This window comes from Terrapene carolina, unplaced genomic scaffold (genome assembly GCF_002925995.2).
Source record: "Terrapene carolina triunguis isolate 2854851 unplaced genomic scaffold, T_m_triunguis-2.0 Scaffold68, whole genome shotgun sequence".
In the NCBI taxonomy this organism is placed as follows: Eukaryota; Metazoa; Chordata; order Testudines; family Emydidae; genus Terrapene; species Terrapene triunguis.
In genome coordinates this window covers 3,044,444-3,064,664 of record NW_020664419.1, presented here as the reverse complement: position 1 = coordinate 3,064,664, position 20,221 = coordinate 3,044,444, and the positions used below count along the sequence as shown (strand labels likewise).

At 42.1% G+C, this 20,221-nt stretch overlaps 1 protein-coding gene across 2 annotated transcripts in view; it reads left to right on the top strand.

The window, feature by feature from the left end:
• Positions 1-1,252: 1,252 nt before the first annotated feature.
• EXOC4 (exocyst complex component 4) overlaps positions 1,253-20,221 on the top strand; it is a 611,454-nt gene continuing 592,485 nt past the window's right edge. The window contains exon 1 of one of the 2 annotated variants that reach the window (XM_026648604.1): positions 1,253-1,340. In XM_026648604.1, the coding sequence (XP_026504389.1) occupies positions 1,258-1,340 (83 nt within the window). In that variant the 5' untranslated portion in view covers positions 1,253-1,257. The remainder of the gene's footprint in view (positions 1,341-20,221) is intronic. The other variant, XM_026648605.1, reaches the window with a different exon arrangement.

The following is a 20,221-nucleotide window of genomic DNA, read 5'->3' as shown; positions in this document are numbered from 1 at the left end:
TGGGCATAAGCTTTCATGGGTAAAATCCTCACAAAGCTTATGCCCAAATAAATCTGTTAGTCTTTAAGATGCCACCAGACTCCTTGTTGTTTTTGTAGATACAGACTAACACGGCTACCCCCGATACTTGACACCATGTTGCAATGATATCATGTGGTGCTAAAGCTTCATCCAATTACGCCACACCACATTCAGTGAAAGTGTTATCAGGCCACGTAGAAAACTCATCCTGTTACAATATCACACCATAATGTTGCTTTATCATGCAGCAACAGCAAAACCACCCGGCATTATGATGTGGCATCATACTATTGCTTCATTATGCAATGCCAAAACCTCATCCCCTTTCAGTGTCATGTCATTGAGCCAAAGCATCATCGTGTGGCATGTGACATAACAGCATCTCATCTCGTGTGACATAACAGCATTGCATCAGAACCACGAAATCATGATGCTGTGTTGCCTGGTGAGGACTTTATGCTCCTCTCTTCCTTCAATCCTCTATATTTTTAAATCTTGGTAAAGTCCAAGACCAAATTAAAAATGAATAGCAATAATAATACATTAGATTGTGAGCTGCCTGGAGCAGGACTATCTTTCTTCAGTGTTTGGGAAAGTGCCCACCTACCATAGAAAATCATAGAATCATTGGACTGGAAGTGACCTCGAAAAGTCTTCTAGTCCAGTCCCCTGCACTCAAGGCAGGACTAAGTCTTATCTAGACCATCCCTCACAGGTGTTTGTCTAACCTGCTCTTAAAAATCCCCAATGATGGAGACTCCACAACCCCCCTAGGCAATTTATTCCAGTGGTTAACCACCCTGACAGGAAGTTTTTCCTAATGTCGAACCTAATCCTCCCTTGCTGCAATTTAACTTTACATAAAACAGTACATAATAATAACAATTGGGGTGACGCTGGAAATATCGAGGCTATTGAATCGGGCACGTCAGACTGGCTCCAAGCCCCTCCCACTAACCTCTTCCAAGGCTAGAACATTTTATGCCAAGTTAGCTCAGCTCAACTCATGGGCAGTTCCCTGAGCATGGACAGCTGGAAAAAGAACACGGTGAAAACTACAACTCCCGGCGTGCCCAGGGCCCGTCCCACACAGTGCATAGAAGCTTGATCGCCCATATCCCGCCTTCTCTCGGCTCTTATTGGAGTGTTGAGTCTTAGTCGCTCCACCCCTCGATTCCGATTGGTCGAGCTGCCGCCAGCAAGGGTGTACGAACCTGTGTATGGGGTGGGCTCAAGATGGCGGGAGAGGCGTCCGGGAGATACAGAAGCACCATGAGCAAGAGCAAGGACCCCTCGGGCCTGCTCATCTCTGTGATCAGGTAGGGGGGGGACGGGAGCTCGCAGCCCCCCCCCGAGGGTGTGGGCGGCACGTCCCCTCCAAGCCCCTCTCAGCGGGGCTCGCTGGGCCGCGCTTCCCCTCAGGCCCCCGGGGAGCTGCCATGGGGTGACCCCCCACCCCGAGGCCCGGCCCCCCGCGGTTGTAGCGGGGACCTCCAGCAGCGGGGTGCCCATGGCCGCGACAGGCCCCGCTTGTCAGAGCTGAGGGCGCCCGTGGTGCCGGGACTCCAGTGACCCCCCCGGATTTCAGGGACCCCTGGGCAGCAGGAAACCCTGCAGTTGCAGGAGGCCCCCATTTCTCACGGGGGGGGGAGGGGACGGCTTAGCCTCAGTGGGGATCTTAGGCTGTGGCCGCAGGGGATCCCCGGCTCTCAGAAGCCGCTCATGACACTGGGCGCCAGCGTGCCCTGTGGCTGGAGGGTACCCCCCAGTTATCAGAGGTGCTTGTCGGACACCGTGGCCCTTGTGGGCATTGGGGGGGGTGGCCTCTGTGGCCCACATAACCACAACAGTCCTGTTAAGTCCCAACGGCGCTGACACTAACAGTGAGAGCTAGAGACCAGGCAAACCCAGCAGGGCACCCTCCCCACCCCCTAATTTTTAGGAAGCCCTTCATTGGGAGTAAGGGCATCCACATGCTCTGTGGTGGCTGTAATGTGCATTAGGTCCTACCCCCTTTCCCCATCCACCTTCTTGGCTGACTTGATTGAAATAAGAGGGCCTAAGGATCTTGTGACCACAGAAGACTCTTTCTCACATGCCCCCTGTGCCCTATTCTGGAGTCCCTCAATGAAAGCAACAGGGCTTAGTCAGTACCATTCTTGTGATGTCCTGGAAGGACTGGGAACCCCTGTATCAGTGTTTGCTGGAGCACCCTGCATGCACAGCGGCCTTTGAGCTGATTAGACTAAGGTTGGTCAGAAAGCACCAGGAAATGTACATGCAGTCTCATATCCGTTATAAACCACAGCGATTGAAAAGTTCCTGCCTTCTAGGGATTGTATTGCCTTGCAGGGGATGAAAAGGAAAAACTGCAAGTACAGTATGTCACATCATATTGTGACTCTGCTGTTTTTTGCCTGCACTCACTCCTACAACCCCTCCTTTCTATGTCAGAGGATGATCCAGCTACTGTGCCTGGATCTATCTGATCCCCTCACTCCACTCCACTCGTTTCCCTCTGTCCCTTTAAAAATACTTTTAAAATCACATCCTTTCTATGCTGCTTACAACCAGTGAGTTGGCAGCCACTTTCCCACACTGGTGTTTACTAATACCAATCTTTCACATACTGATGCTTACTAATATTATTATTTGCTGTCCCCATGCACACACTCATCATATTGTAACTGCTGTGCATTATGAGATGGTTGCATTAATAATGCATTATAAAATTCAGTGGCTTTGTATCATCTACCTGGAATAAACTATAATAATAATTTGCATTTACACAGCCCCTCTTATTTAAGCATCATGATAATGACTGGAAAAAAAATCTGGTTTTCTTTAGTGTCCTGCAGGCATAGGTCAGTGATTGGACACTAGATGGGGAGGACTCTGAGTTACTACAGAAATTCTTTCCCAGGTGTCTGGTTGGTGGATCTCACCCACATGCTGAGGTTCTAACTGATCACCGTATTTGGGATTGGGGAGAAATTTTCCTTTGGATCAGATTGGCAGAGATCCTGTGAAGTTTTCATCTTCCTCTGCAGTACGGATAGGTCACTTGCTGGTTTGAACTAGATTAAAAAGTGGATTCTCTGTGATGTCAAGGCTTCAATTTAAGATTTGAGGATTTCAGTAAGTCAGTGACAGGTTAGGGGTAAGTCTGTCACGAACATCACGGAGTCTGTGATTTTATGAGAGCTCTGTGACTTCCTCGAAATTCCACTAATTCAGCCCTGGCTGGCAGGACTTGGGCTTCAGCTCTGGGTGGCAGGGCTCAGGCTTCAGTTGAAGACGGAGCCCTGCTGCCCGGGGCTAAAGTCAGAGCCTTGCCACCCGTAACTTATGTTCACAGGGCCCCTTGAGGCGTGGGGTCCTGGGCAATTGCCCTGCTTGCTACCCCCTAGCACTGGCCCTCTGTACATTTCCGTGATTTTATTTTTTATTGCCCGCATCCTATCTGTGACTTATAATAAAAATACACATCCGAAAATCTTAGCCTTAGTTATGGGCAGGAGTAGGTGGGTGAGGTTGTGTGGTCTGCAGGTCAAGACTAGATGATCATGATGGTCCCTTCTGGCCTAAAACTCTATGGGTATGTCAACAGTGCAATTAGACACCTGTGTAGATGTTCAGTTTTGGGCTGTAGCCTGACCTCTGGGATCTTTCCACCTTGCTGGGACCTAGAGCCTGTGCTCCAGTCCTAGCCCAAATATTTACACTGCAATTAAACAGCCTCTTAGCCTGAGCCCTGTGAGCCTGAGTCAGTAGGCACAGGCCAACCATGGGTTTTGAATTGCAATGTAGCTATACAAAAAGTGTGTATGAGACCACACAGAACTCCAGAAAGATAGCAACCCATAGTGGACAGTTGTTTAGATCACATCTAAGGCATGTTGTATGATCTTTCAAGCATCCCAGATGTGTAACATTAGTTTTTAGAGTGTGTGATGGTAACAAAATAAGAGGCACAAGTAATAGTAATTAGAGAGAGATTTCTTTAATACACCTGAAGTTTTCTGTGTCCTTGATTTCAGTTTACAACCCAACAATACATTAAACTATTGAAAGCCAAGGAAATTAATAACATAGGTGCATTTTGTTGCAGCGTATGACCAAGTTGTAGAGTCCCGTTACAAGATAACTGCAAGAATTAATTTGAGGGAAGATGAAATGTCTAAGCAAAAACTAAGTGTGTGTATGTGAGATGTTTCTAGTGGGAAAACCAAAAGGGGCGCTAACATAAAATTCATATTTTGAAATAATTCTTTACCGTAGTTTATTAATGACAGCTTCAAAAATTTTAATAATGTAAATGTGACCACCTTTTAGTACTTAAGCTGTTTTTAGTGTCACTGAGTGTGGACAGTGAAATTGGATGAATCATTTTTATTTTCTGTTTGTGTTAAGTTTCACTTTATGGTTCTCAAACCCAATGCTCTTGGGTTGAGATGCCAGCATACCAGGGAAGATTTAAATCTCCAACTTTTTCCACAATTCTTAAAAACCGAAAACTATGTCTGTTTATATTAGATGTTGTCATATCTCCTATCCCCCTTTTTAACAAAACCTAAATTTGGAATCCTTTAGGTTTATAGTGAAATATCTAATATTGTTACATGTTTGTTTTACCTGTCTAGGAACTTTCGTTATAGAGGCACTGATATCATAGATAGATTAGGCCCAAAATTTCAATTTAACATTTAGATAAAATACGGTGTGAAAATATTAAAACGTTCTAGTGAGTCATGACATTTAAGAAATAAAAAATCAATGGAAGCTGTTCTTGTTTTGGATCTAAACATTCCCTGCAGTGTTTGCAGTCCAGACATAATATTGAACTAGTCCATGGGAATCTGAACGTAAAACTGAAAGGAAAACTGATCCATTAATAACTTCATTTTCTAGTTGAGGGCAAAAAGTAAATGGCATAAATGGTGGAAAGGAAGTTATATTATTAAAATTCATTCTCTATGATCTTTTATTAGTAGTTAAGATCAAGATGAATGTGCTGGACATCTAACAACATTTCCATGCCTGTTGTTTGGCATGTCTAGAAAAATATGAGTAATTTTTATATATGATTGTTATATTTGAAGGAAAACTGAAGGAACCACATTTGAGCTCAGATGAGACCCAACTGAGATGATGTCAAGGAATGTTTGCTATATGGGAAAGATACATGGCTGGTAGGGAAAGCCATATAATTTTGAGCTTGCAGTAAGATATTGCCAACTATAATAGGCAAAACTCTTAGTTATTTTGGAAACACCACAGTATCTTGGGATGCAGATAATCAGGAAATTGAGGGATAGTCCATAGAAAGGACTGTAGCTTGTATCTCAATAAAGTAGTATGACTGTCCCCAGTAAGTGGCAATCCTTCCCATTGCATTGGGAATAGACTGGTTTTCTGGACACTTCCTTTTAAGAAGATTTCTCATTTATCTAGGTCCTGATGCAGATCATTGTACAGTACCACGTTTGCTCATAATAACAGACAAAGTAGGCAGAGTGGAGGGGATAATCTAATGCAGGGCTTGAAAACTTTGCTATACACCTACTTAGGAGCAGGGAGATAAAGTGGGATTGTACTAGAGCACTGTTTCTGTGATGTGCTGTGAAGCTCCCATTTTTTTATGTTGGCCTTGTCTAATAGGTAGCTATTAAATTTCAGGAGGAGGTGTTATTGAGTGGTTAGAGCAGCAGACTGCCACATAGGCCGCAGCGTCCATCCACGGTAAGTGTAGGCAAGCCCTTAGATTCTGTTCTCGGCACCACTATTGATTTGCTGAGTATTCTGAAGCAAAATGTTTATCCTCTCTGTGCCTGGTTTACCCATTGGTAAATTGTGCATAATAATCATAGAAATGTAGGACTGTAAGGACCTCAACAGGTCATCTAGTCCAGTCCCCTGCACTGAGGAGGGACCAAGTATTATCTAGACTATCCCCGACAGGTGTTTGTCTAATCTGTTCCAAAAAATCTCCATTAACGGAGGTAATTTGTTCTAGTGATTAACTACCCTTACACTTAGGAAGTTTTTCCTAACATCCAACCTAAATTTTCCTTGCTGCAATTTAAGCCCAGTACTTCTTGTCCTGTCCTCAGTGTTAAGGAGAATAATTTATCACACTCCTCTTTGTAACAACCTTTTTTGTACTTGAAGACTGTTATCATGTTCCTCCCTCAGTCTTCTCTTCTCCAGACTAAACACACCCATTTTTTTGTTGAGTGTTTCCTCTTCGGTTATGTTTTCTAGACCAGTGGCTCTCAACCTTTCCAGATGACTGTACCCCTTTCAGGAATCTGATTTGTCTTGGGTACCCCTGAGTTTCACCTTACTTAAAATCTACTTGCTTACAAAATCAGACATAAAAAAAAAGTGTCACAGCACACTATTACTGAAAAATCGCTTACTTTCTCATTTTTACCATATAAGTATAAAATAAATCAATTGGAATATAAATATTGTACTTACATTTCAGTGTCTAGTATATAGACCAGTATAAACAAGTCATTGTATGAAATTTTAGTTTGTACTGACTTCGCTAGTGCATTTTATGTAGCCTATTGTAAAACTAGGCAAATAGTTAGGTGAGCTGATGTACCCTCTGGAAGACCTCTGTGTACCCCCAGGGTTGCATACCCCTGGTTGAGAACTACCTTTTTAGACTTTTAATCATTTTGTTGCACTCCTCTGGACTTTCTCCGTTTGTGCACATCTTTCCCGTACTGTGGTACCCAGAACTGGACACAATACTCCAGTTGAGGCCTTATTAGTGCTGAGTAGAGTGGAAGAATTACTTCTTGTGTCTTGCTTATCACACTCTTGCTAACACATCCCAGACTGATGGTCACGTATTTTTGCAACAGTATTACATTGTTGACTCATATTTGGTTTGTGATCCACTATAATCCCCAGATCTTTTTCTGCAGTATTCCTTCCTAGGCAATCGTTCCTTCTTAAGAGTAGTACTTTGCATTTGTCCTCATTGAGTTTCATCCTGTTTAATTCAAACCATTTCTCAAGTTTGTCAAAATCATTTTGCATTCTAATCCTGTCCTCCAAAGTGCTTGCAATTCCTTCCAGTTTGGTATCATCTGCAAACTTTATAACAGTACTCTTTATGCCATTATTTAAATCAGTTATAAAGATATTGATTAGAACTGGATCCAGGACAAATCCCTGTGGTACCCCGCTTGACATACCCTTCAAGTCTAATTGTGAACCATTGATAACTACTCTGTGAGTACGGTTTTCCAGCTAGTTGTGCACCCACTTTATAGTAGGTTCATCTAGGCTATTTTTCTCTAGTTTGTTTATGAGAAGATCATGTGAGACAGTATCAAAAACCTTACTAAAGTTGAGATATATCATGTTCACTCCTTCCTCCCATCCATAAGGTTTGTTACCCTGTCAAAGAAGGATATTAGGTTGGTTTGGCATGATTTGTTCTTGACAAATCTATATTGCCTGTTACTTATTATCTTATTTTCTTCTAGGTGCTTATGAATTGATTGATTATTTGCTCCATTATCTTTCTGGGTACTGAAGTTAAGATGACTGGTCTCTAATTCCATGGGTTTTCCTTTTTATAGAAAGGTACTATATTTGCCCTTTTCCCGTCCTCTGGTATCCTGTCCTCCGTGAGTTCTCAAAGATAATTGCTAATGGTTCAGAGATCTCTTCAGCCAGCTCCTTAAATATTCTAGGATGTATTTCATCAGGCCCTGCCGACTTGAAGAGCTCTAACTTGTCTGAGTAATTCTCAACTTCTTTTTTTCTTATTTTAGCCTCAGATTCTACCCCGTTTACTCTGATGTTAGTCATCCAGTCGTTGCTAATTTTTTTGGTGAAAACTGAAACAAAAAAGACATTTAACACTTTGGCCACTGCTGTGCTTTCTATTGTTGTCTTTCCCTCCTCATTGAGTAATGGGCGTACCCTGTCCTTGGTTTTCCTTTTGTTTCTTAAATATTTATAAAATGCTTTCTTGTTCTCCTTTATCTCCTTAGCTCGTTTAATCTTGTTTTGTGCCTTGACCTTTCTAATTTTTTCGCTACATGCTTGTGTTGTTTTTTATATTTATCCTTTGTAATTTAACTTAGTTTCCACTTTTTGGACGACTCTTTTTTGAGTTTCAGGTCATTGACGATGTGGTTGAGCCAGAGTATCCTCTTACCATACTTTCTATCTTTCCTACACATTGGTATAGTTTGCTCTTGAACCCTTAATGTCTTTCTAAAAACCCACCAACTCTCCAGAACTCTTTTGTTCCCTTAGACTTGCTTCCCATGGGATCTTACCTACCAGTTCTCTGACTTTGCTAACGTCCATCTTCTTGAGTCCATTGTCTTTATTCTGCTGGTTTTCCCCCATACCATTCCTTAGACTCATGAACTCTCATTTCATGATCACTTTCACCCAAGCTACCTTCCACTTTCAGATTTTCAACTAGATCCTCCCTATTTACAATGCTTTTGTATTTTTTAAACATTGTGAAGTGCTTTGAGATCTTCCAATGAAAGATACTGTGAAAGTGCAAAATATTATTGTTGGAGACCAAGAGCCAGCTGTTACAGAGGTCTAATGTTAGTCCCATCCGCCTTCATACTGTTTCTTTAAAGTATAATGAATTGGATTGAGAAAATTCTGGTCAACTGATGCAAGACAATTTGGGGAATATTTTCTTATCTTGCAGAGGACAAACACGTGTATTTATATTGATTTTTCCTAACCTTTTGTTTTGTCTGTAGTTCATTGAGGCAGCTTTTGTATTATGAAACAAGCAAGCTGGCATTTAGCAAATGCTATTTTTTGAGAGATCTTGTCAGATTTTTAGTTGGTGAATGTCTGCCTTTTATTTATTGTAAGACGTTTTTCTTTCCAATTAAAGGCTGCTATTTTTAAGAAGTGGCCTTTAATAGCTGATTTAATTGGGAAAACAATCTTTGGTTGTGACTTGATAAGACCTTATTGTAGTCTTGGTGCAAAGCTTTCACAGAGGCATACGTATATACAAACACACATCTGGATGTAAAGGAGAACTGAGGGCACAAGTCGAGATATAGCATGTTACCAACTTTGTTGATAAAATGTGTGCTTCTATAGATGTAAATCTGAAAGCATAGTATTCTCACACATGAAATTCCTTTTCTCTCTCTCGCTCGCTATAAAATAAATACTCATTGGTCAGTACTTTTATTATTTTCAAAGTGAACTTTGCTGAATTCATTCTTACTAATGACCTGGCATTTGATCCTCTCTTTCTGTTTAAGGGCATAGAGCTGATGTCCCAATTCATGATTTATAGCAAGGAAGTCCAATATAGAGCTGTTGCACTCAGAGTAGCATGCTGGAACTCCCATATTCACCACTGTCAGCTCAACACCTGGAGGAACATCTGGAAGAGAAAGACTTTGAACTGGGGAAGGGTGGTCCCAGGCTGGAAGGTAATCCCAGCCTGTGTATTGAGGAACTGTAACCTGTTTGTACCATCTGTCAGGGTGAGACACTGCTTGATTCAAATCCTGCTTAGTTTGTAGAACTTAGACTGCAAATTTATTTTTGTTTCTTAAGTAACCAACTCTGATCTCTATGGCTGCTACTTAGAATCACTTAAAATGTATCTTTCTGTAGTTAATAAATCTATTTTATATTTTACCTAAAACAGTGGGTTTTGGTTGAAGTGCTTGGGAAATCTCAGCTCAAGTTAACAAGGGCTTTTGCATGTCCACTACCATTTTGTCAGAGTGGTGAACTTCTTAATGAACTTGCACTGCCCAAGGGACCCTTGAGCAGTATAAGACAGTACAGTCCTGGGGTCCAAGGCTGGGGAGCTGGAGGGAATTGGCTGAAGTCTCTCTATAGTTGGTTCATGAGTGGCTGGGAAATCATTCGTGTAACACAGTTGGATGTGTCCGTGGACGTCTGTATAAGTGCAGTACTTGTCCGAGGTTTTCACCTTGACATCACCATCACAGTGTGAGAGGCAGCCCAGGTTGGCGTGGGACAGAGAACTCAGCGGTTCCACAGTTCAGGTTGCACCCCAGGAACCCCATCACAATAGCTTTTGTCCTCATTTCTTCTATCACAATTAGGATATAACGGTCACAAGAAATATAGCCCAATAATTCTGATCTGTATATGCTGCAACATTTTGTAAATATCACAAGCGGTGTTCTAAAACATTTTAAAAAAGACCCTTTCTCCCAGTGTTAAGACCAGCAGCCTGAAAGTTCACAGGATAAAAACATTTATCTCTGTATATAATCTGTGAACTGAATTGTAAATAATAATTTAGACTTTCTGTATTGCCCTCCCTCCTGAAGGGATGCCAAAGCAATTTTATAGACTGTATACATAGATTGACCCTATACGAATCTGAACTAAAATGCAGCACTTACTCATCATTAAGCAATCACACTACACAGAAGCTTAGGACAGTGAGTGTGAAATGATACCTCGCCCAGCTGAACCTCCAAGGAATTTTGTTTGTAATACTTTGGCAGAATGCAGTATCCAGATTTGGGCAGCTGGCCACAACACTGGGATTAACAGCCTTACTCTTGCAAAACAATCAAGCAAAAAACGCAGTGGATTTTTTTAATGACAGATGGTCAGGAGGACAATGATTTTGCATCTTCAGAAGAGAATATCTCCCAACAGCACTGTTCCCCCGCTGCAGTGCTGAAGCTTTGGTTCAATCCTGGCACAAAAAGAAGCAAGCTAACTACTGCATCACCAGCGCTACTTCCTGTAGCACATAGTTAGACCTTGGAGAGCTCCCATCCAAATACTGACTTTGACCAACCCTGGAAATGAAGCAGTAGATCATCTAATAAGCTTATAAATGCTTCTTCTGTTTTCATCTTTCAGATGTCTGATCTGAGTAGCATTGTACAGCTTTATTTTAATGGCTATGGAAAATACTGGTGAAAAGATTCTGCCACTGATGGAAAATGCTGTTGCTTAATGAGCTTAACTTTTTCTTGGGTCTGAATCCATGTGATGTCCATTTGTGTTTGTTTTGGGATCCCTGATTAGTTGAAATTGGTATTTACAATTAGTAACTGGCGCCCTCTGAGGAGACTGAGATTGTTCTGTTCTATATAGGTTCGTATGCTAGCTTCATCACCATAGTACCTGCGTGCCTTTCAGTCATGCATTAAGCAGTGTGACTAACATCTGTCCTATGTAGTTCCTTCTCGCTCTTATCCTCTCCCCAGGGGGATAACTGTGTGTGCAGTGCAGTGTTTTGTTTTTGGTAGGGTTTTGTTTTTGTTTAAATGTACACACTGCTTGAGACATCTCAAGATGTTGAATTCTTGCTGCTAATGTAAGCTCCGTTAACTGGCATCAGGTCTGTCTGCTTCAGAATGTAGTATACAGATATCTACTGCTTTTCGCTAAATCAACCAGCCATTGGTCAAACTGACCTCTGCTGTCACAAATACTGGAGACACGAAGCTCTGCAGATGCATATTTAAGGGGCTGGAGACTATTTGGCTCTTAACCACTCAACTAAAGCCAAATTGCACAGATCTTCTAAGCTGATTTGGCTCTCAATGATCAAAGGTTCACAGTCATTTCCTGTTGGAAATGTTTAAACCTGTGTACAAGTAACAACCAAGATTAATAGAATCCAAAGAGATCAGAGAGAACCTTTTTTCTGTATTCTAGTTTATTTTGTACAGTTATCAGCGCTTTGATTAGAGTCACTTTCTCTGTTTCTCTTTTATAGTCAGTGAGTTAGTTCCCCTGATTCTTCAAGGTTCTAAGCACCCTCAGTTCCCATTGAGAGGGGTGATGCCATGAGGGCAGGGGACTGGACTCGATGACCTCTCGAGGTCCCTTCCAGTCCTAGAATCTATGAATCTATGGTGCTCATGGTATTATGCTGTGGTTCTCAAACTTATTTGATCGGGCCCTCCTTCGTTGTGTCTGTAGTCATTTACAGGCCTCTGCCCCCACAAGTACATATACCAACACCCAGCTCTGAAGGCAGAGTGGAGAGCAGCGGCTGCTGGCCGGGCGCCCAGCTCTGAAGGCAGAGCAGCGCCAGCAGCAGTGCAGAAGTAAGGGAGGCAATGTGAAAAGTGATATTTGTCATCACTTTTCACAGTGGACTTATCGCACCATTGCCATCCTTACTTCTGCACTGCTGCTGCCACCCTGGGGCTGACAGTGGGAGCCCCGCCGCCTCCAGGTGAGGGATTGGGAGGGGAAGGGGAAGGGGAGCCTGAGCCCAGGCTGCCTCTTGGTGAAGAATTGTGGGCGGGAGGAGGAAGCAGAGCCCAGGTGGAGGGGCTTCGGCTGTCAGCCCCGGGGCAGCGCGGCTCTGGCTGTCCTCTTTATCCCTGCTTCCTGGGTGTGCATGCCCCTTCTGCATGAGCCCCAGCCATCTGGGGCTGACAGCCAGAGCTCTTAAAGAAAAAAACAAAACAAAAAACCCCCAAAACCACACAGCTTGTACCTCCCTTAACACATTCCTGTGCCTGCCTTGGGAGGCCTGTCCCATAGTTTGAGAACCGCTGGTATAATGGGATCAGGCCCTGCGTCAGATTCTACTGGGAGAAGATCTTTTATAGTTCCATAGTCAATTTACTGTTTCCTGATATTGATACAGTGCTGATTTTAGTTACCTTCCTGCCAGCATCTCATTGTCTCCCAAAGGTGTATGTTTTATCTCTTGAACATTTTAACTTGTAATTTTCTCTCGCTCTTCATCTTAAACGTTCATGTCACTGAATCCAGAATTTAATGGGAGCAATCAGTTAACCTGTGAAAATAATGAGAAAACATTTAGCTTGTTGCTGCTCTGTTAAACATCTTTTGGATTTTTTTGTTCCTTGAGTACCCTAGGTTATCTGTTGTTCCTTTAAAGAAGAAGTTTTTATGTAATTGTTTCAATGGGATTCTGCGGTAATTTCAGAACATGTATTATCAGCTTATGTGTTTTGAGGTTAAGTACTGCTGGAAGCTGTAGATCAGTCCACCTGGGATTTATCTTTAAGGCAAAAATTTTCAATTATAAAATTCAAATAAGCCTTTAGTTTCATGAAGCTTCGGAAATGTATGCCACAGTGTAGATAGCAGGCAGAAAATATAACACCGTTGATCCCAGGGTGCCTCACAAAATTGTGCCCTATTGAAATTCAGTTGCCTATAGGGTGTAGCCTACTGGCACACAAAACACTGCACAGGAGTGGTGGGGAGGGATTTGCTAGCTAGATGTACCAGGCAAACTGCTTTCCTTATTGGATCTTTAATGTCCACACAAAGAGGCCTGATCTTGTTTTTAAGGCTTTATCTGAAAGACCCCCCCCCCCGGACCACATTCTGATGTCTGTTCTCACAATGAGTTGGACTTTACTGTGAGAGTCATCCCCTCCAGTGGGACTAATTGTGGAATATGATGCTACTCAACATGGATAAAGGATCCGCAATTAACTTGCATGGTCTTTGCTTTGCTCTGTCCGGGCCTGATTCTGGGAAGTGCATACCAATGCGGGTTCTAGACACCTCCCAGGATTAGATTCTTGTATTATGTTGTCCTTTCCAGGGTATTTACTTACAGTTAGTATCATTATTAAAGGACATCATCACTAATTTGTGGCTTTTATGATTGTCCACTTATCCCTGAATCACCTCTTTGCTGTCTCCCATGGTGTCCCTCATGCATGGGAATAAATCCCAGTCAAAATCCATAAAGCCAGTGCCTTATTTCCTTCAGGATCCTCCTTAAAACTTGCCCCTTTGGTAATGCAATCAGCAGTCTGCAACCTTACAAGGCTGAGCATGTGGCCTGTTGTGATTACTGCCCTAAGTGGCTAAGAATTGTGCACCTCCTGTTATTGGGTTACTCTGTCTCCCCTGTTCTCCACCTCACCCCCTTGCCTATCTGTTGTGTCTCATCCACCCGTTACGTCTTTTACACTGTAAGATCTTTGTGGTAGGAACTGTCATTTTGTATAGGTTTGTATAGTGCCTAGCCCAGTGAGGCCCCCTACTTGGTTGGCTTTTAGAGGGCTACTGCCATGTACATGTTTAATAGTGGTGATAATGGTTTAAATTGAAATGATAAATAACTCCTGGAACTGATCTGTGACTTTAGACATCAACAAGAGATGCACAGTTAGAAGTAAAATAATAATCCGAATAATTAATAATAGGGTTTCTTTTCACTCTGCTTTTATTATATACTGAAGTCTCTTTGGAGCTTTGCAGACATTTCCTGCACAGAGGAGACAGACTGTTCCAGGTATCCACAGTGCACCAGTTCAGAGAGTTTGTTGCTGGTAGCAACCGCTTCCTTCATTTCACTCCAGATGTTTTCTGTTGGCCTCAAATCAGGTGCCCATGTTGTCCAATGCACCACATTGATTTTGTTTATCTTCCAGAGGACTGTATACATTCTAATATGCACTTTGGGTGGTTGTTCTGGTGCAAAATAAAACTATCTTGTAAGTTTCCTTCCTGACAGGTTATTTTGATGCTTTATTGTTCTCAGTGTGCTGCAAGTGTACACGACACTTTATGAAACATAAAAAGGAAAAGGTCGCCATCCTAAATAATATTGACACTTAGCACCGAGTGCTTTTTATCTGTACATTTTGAAGGTGGGCAGTAAGCATTATTATCCCAGCTTTACAGCTAGGATAACTTGGGCACTTAGCTGTTTAAGGCCTGAACTAACTTTGATGGAAGTGGATGGTATCTACCTGTATCCTTTTAAAGTTCTGGCTTTCCCAAGCTATAGTGTAGTTATATAAGTCCAGCTACACTGCAGCTTCTATGGTGTTTTAACTGGGACAGTCACATTGTAGCTGGGTCTCCTGACTGTTTTGTAGCCATGTCTTGGAGAAAGCTAAGCCAAACCATTTTGAGTACTGAAGTAGAATGCGGACTTGACTCTACAATGTAGTGTCAAAACTAGAAATTGGGAGACTTAGCAAGGTATGCAGCAGTACAGCAAAGAGCAATATGGAAACGGATGGCAGAGAAGCCTAAAGAACAATGTGGAGTGGAGTACTGTTGAGATCAGAGCTGTTTTCTTCATGCTCCCTAGTGATCCAATGCTCCATTCTCTTTATTTCCAACTAATTGAGGGGGTAATATGCTCTGAATCATTTCATAGATCTTTGTCTCCATGGTCAGCTGAACACCATGTGAATGTTTTACTTTTTCTATTTTTATTTTCCTGCGTATATTTGCAAACTTTTGAGGATAACTAAATTCAGGTGTCTAATTACATAATTACTTTACAGTTTTAATTACTGCTAAGTAATGTTCCTGTTCTTTAATTCCAGGAGTTTACAGCAATATGGGGGACTGCTTAGTATACAAAATTAGTCAGAGTGGCAATTTTTCACTTCCATAAACTGCCAACACAGAAAAGTTGGAGAATCAAAACTAGTAATACTGTTTTACTTACTCAATATTTACAGCATCATCCATCTGGGAAACTCAAAGCCACTTACAAATATTTAATGAATTAAGCCTCCCAAATATTTAGGGATGTATTTTCTCTCTCTCTCTCTCTCTCACAAATGCATAAACTGAGATACAGAGAAGTTAAGTAACTTGCCCAAGGTAGCATGGGCGGTTTTTGTTGGAGCTGTAACTTCCAGCTTTCTAACTGTGTACTTAAATTCTCAACCTTAAATGTTACATTAACATTCTTTTCTCCCATTGAATATCCTATATCTACTCTTGCAGCTATAGAGAGAGGAGCCCAAGTTGCACTAGGATCAATGGGACTCCACTGTGTGTTCAGGAGGATTTAGGGAGCCCATTAAGGGAGTCCGCCTCCTCTGTGTGCTACAGGGACGTTCTGGACGTTCCAGCCCAATGGGATTTCTGCAGTGTGCCATGGAGATGGAGTTGATGGATCCACCTCTAACTGGATTCTTCAACTACTGACTCCTGCGCAATAAGGGCTCAGGGGAAACTGGGAGGAGACGGGGAGAGGACTCACTCTCCTTTTGTGTCAAACTCACTTACCCAGGCTTTGTGTGGGGTGAGGGTGAAGATCTAGCCCTAAGGAATATTGAGCAGAAACACTTAGTATATCTTTTTCTTGCAATTTTTTGGCATATCGATGTGCCCATGAAAAAGGAATGGGAACAATCTTACTAAGGTTTCTTGTTTATGTGGAAGCTTTTGGGAGTTCTCAGATACTGCAGGATGGGTGTCTTGGAAATGATATGTGTATAATGTATTCAGTTTTATGGATGCAGTCTCACTCTTTCCCTCCAGCCTCTTGAATCTTCGTTTTAAGGCTCAGCGGCACCGATAGCCAGCAGGTGCTTTTGTGGCACAGCAGCATTATGAAAGCCAGCAATGTGGCTGTTGTAAACTTTCTGAGCAGTTTGTGTGAGCACAAAGTGGGGATGATTCTTAGGAACCTTAAATCTTGCTTTGTCTGTCTGTGTAACACCTATTATGGTCTGCAGTGCCCCTTTTTGTCACTAACATTTTGGTAGCTGTGATGTTAACGCCTACCCCGAGACAGGATCTCAGTTGAAGCTCAGAGTAGCAATTTGCCAGGGCCAGTGTATTTCCAAGTACTTTTTCTAGCTGATCATCTCTTAATATCTTTTTCTACTGCAGTAGTTATCTATTATGCTGCTGCATCACATGACAAATGAGTCTGTTTTCTCTTGCTGTTGAATAATAGGAGAAGCATTCAGTGTCATTTTTGTCATGGCTGTGAATAGGTGTTTATTGGCTTCTGAAGGAATTATGGGTTGTGTGGTGTCCTTGTTTTTAACATCTGCCAAACAGTGTGCTTTGGTCCTTCACAGCACAAATAGAAAGAGATGGTCCCAGCCCTGAAGAATTTACATCCTGGTTTTAGATATAGTGCCACATGCAGCAGATGCAAATGTTAAGGAAGGGTTGGGGCAGGGCAGGACCAGGGTTTCATCTTGCTGTGTTATACCAATAAAATAAAAACCAGCAGGATCTTATTAAGTGGGATAAGGCAAAGATGCCACATTTATTGTAAATATAATGATAAAGCAAAAGATAAAAGTAAACAACGTTGTATCACTACTTATTCCTTATACACACACACATATATATATATAGAGATAGATAGATTCATTCACACAATCATTCATTCAAGTTCTGTATAGGTGTTATAGTTACCAGCCTAGAAGTTGCTCATGCCAAGTTACTGGCCAGGTAGCTTGGTCATGAGGATGGAGCAGAGTCTGTGTCAGATGCATCTGATGCTCCTGGAGGCTGGCAGAGAGACTCCAAGTCATCAGTCTTTAGAGTCCATTTTTATAGGAATTAATTCCTATGTTAGTTTATGGGAGCTGTTTCATCCTGCTGTTGCTGACTCAATCAGCAGATGGCACACATTTCTGTCCAAAGTGGCACATTCCTGGTGGCTCCACATTGTCCAAAGTTTGTGTTTCTCATCCTTCCAGGTGATGGGGTGGATCCCAGTTTACCCTCCAGGGGTTTCTGGTTATCCACTTGACACATTCTTCGGCCGATGGATACTTTTTTTCTAGGCTGGCACCTCCCTAACCATCCATGTATATCAAGCATTCATCAGCATACATTCCATACCTTAACCATATTTTAATTTACTGTCTCCACCACTTTCAGAGTGTGTGCTAATTCATTTGAGGCTCCCAGCCCTTTAATCACAGAGGGTGTGTGTGTGTGGGGGGGGGGTCTGTCCTAGGAGCCCTTGAATGAAGTGAAAGTCACTTAACAGCTTACAGTGTTTGTTTACATTGTATCAATTACTTCAAGAACAAAGTCAGTTAACTTGTTTGTAAGTTTTACATAGTAGTAAAGTATCTTTCACAGGATAGATCTAATCAATGGTTTCTACAGACAATAGCTTACAAGTTTTAACAGAAGACCCAAGAGATTTTTTGTACTTGGTGAAACTGGATTTTAAAGTGTGTGGGATTTAAAGTGTGTGGGACAAATTATGAGGGGGTCACTGTCACTTGGGGGAATCACTGTTAGTACTGTAATATCCCTACAGCTGTTACTCAGTATAGTCATGTACCTTCTTCCATTGCAGGTAATGTTTATTCAGTAACAGAGGCAAATGGCAAAAGCTGTAACTTTGCAGTTGGACAATAATGTGACTATAATTAGTGCAGTCTGCTTGCACTGTTAACTCTTTAGCTGTCACTAAGGTAAATCCATTAATAAATTATGTTAAATGAAAGAGGGAACCTCCCCATAGCTCTTATCTAGTGTGTTGCATTTTCAAAGCATTGTAAATATCAACCATCATAGTACCATAGAAATATAGGGCTGGAAGGAACTTTGAGAGGTCATCAAGTCCAGGCCCCTGTGCTGTGGCAGGACCAAGTGAACCTAGACCATCCCTGACATCTTTGTCCAACCTCGTACTTAAAAACCTCCAATGATGGGGATTCCACAACCTGGCTTGGAAGCCTGTTCCAGAGCTTGATTACCCTTATAGTTAGAAAGTTTTTCCTAATGTCTAACCTAAATCTTCCTTGCTGCAGATTAAGCTCATTTCTTCTTGTCCTACCTTCAGTAGATATGGACAACAGTTGATCACAGTCCTGTTTATAAAGAGCCCTTAATGTATTTGAAGACTGTTATCAGGTCCCCCCTTAGTTGTCTTTTCTCAAGACTAAACTTGCCCAGTTTTTTTAACCTTTCCTGATAAGCCAGGTTTTCTAAACCCTTTATCATTTTTGTTGCTGTCCTGTGGACTCTATCCAGTTTGTCCATCTTTCCCCAAGTGTGGCACCCAGAATTGGACAGTACTCCAGCTGAGGCCGCCAGTGCTGAGTAGAGTGGGACAATTACCTCCTGTGTCCTATATAAGACACTCCTGTTAATATACCACAGCATGATATTATCCTTTTCCCAGTTGCATCGCATTGTTGACTTGTATTCAAATTGTGATTCACTGTATCCCCCGATTCTTTTCAGTAGTATTACTATCTAGCCACTTATTTTCCATTTTGTAGGTGTGCATTTGATTTTTCCTTCCAAAATGAAGTACTCTGCACTTGTCTTAATTGAATTTCATCTTGTTGAATTCTGACCTATTCTCCAGTTTGTTAAGGTTGTTTTGAATTCTAAACCTGTCCTCCAAAATGCTCCTGTCCTCCTCATTAATGAAAATATTGGCTAGTATTGGACCTAGGACTGACACTGTGTGACCCCACTACACCTTCCCAGATTGTCAGCAAATCATTGATAAACTACTCTTTGAGTACAGTCTTTCAACCAGTTGTAGGCAATAGTATTCTCTATATTTAAGCTGGGAAGAATGCGGTACAGAAGTTATGTGACTTGCCCAAGGCCACTTAGTGAGTCAATGGCAGAGAGTGGTTTAAAGTGCAGATGTCTTTCATCCTTTCGCTCTTGGGGCCTGTTGCAGAGGCCTTGAAGTCAGTGGGAAAAATCTCATTGACTGAAGTGGTGTTTTGGACCAGGTCCTAAATGTCACTTTGGCCATTTTGGGGTAAAAACTGACCAGTTTGGAGGGATACTACAGTAATGAACCTTCTAAAAATGCCTAGAAGTCTCATAGGTTGGAAAAATGGATATGAGATCAAGTGCCTCCTACTGTATGAGCTAATGACTTCTCGGAGGTGTTTACACCCTCATCTCCCAGTGGTTTGAACCGTTGTTCAGTTGTTAACTATACTGTGAGTATCTCAGGAAAGCTTGACTTCACTAAAGTAGGTAGGTGCAGATAGAGACAAATACACTCTCAGAGCCTAATCGTGCCAAGCTATTTTTGGGAGGCACTCCACACCTTCATCTCTTAGTTTGTTCAGCACTGTACGGAGCCTATAATTAAGGGAAACTCAATCCCTGAGCCAAGGAGGCGAAGGTGCTGGCTGCCTCCCAGGAGTGGCAGAGATGACTATAATCCTCGGTTCATATGTGCGCTAGCGAAGAGCAAATTTCTTTCCCCCAATTTCACCCAGAGGGTCGTGGTTTCAAAAATTCTGTCTGATCAACAATACTGCTGGACTCTGCAAAGGCTTTAGTTCCCGCCTATGCAGATTATTCAGTTCAAACACTGGAAAGCACAGATGGAAAATTCTTCTTAGATCCTGTGATCACAAGAGGAAACCCTGCCTATCCTACTCAAATGAGTAATCCCATTGGGCCCGATTCTGATCCCGATCATTTATTTATTTATTTATATATATATATATAT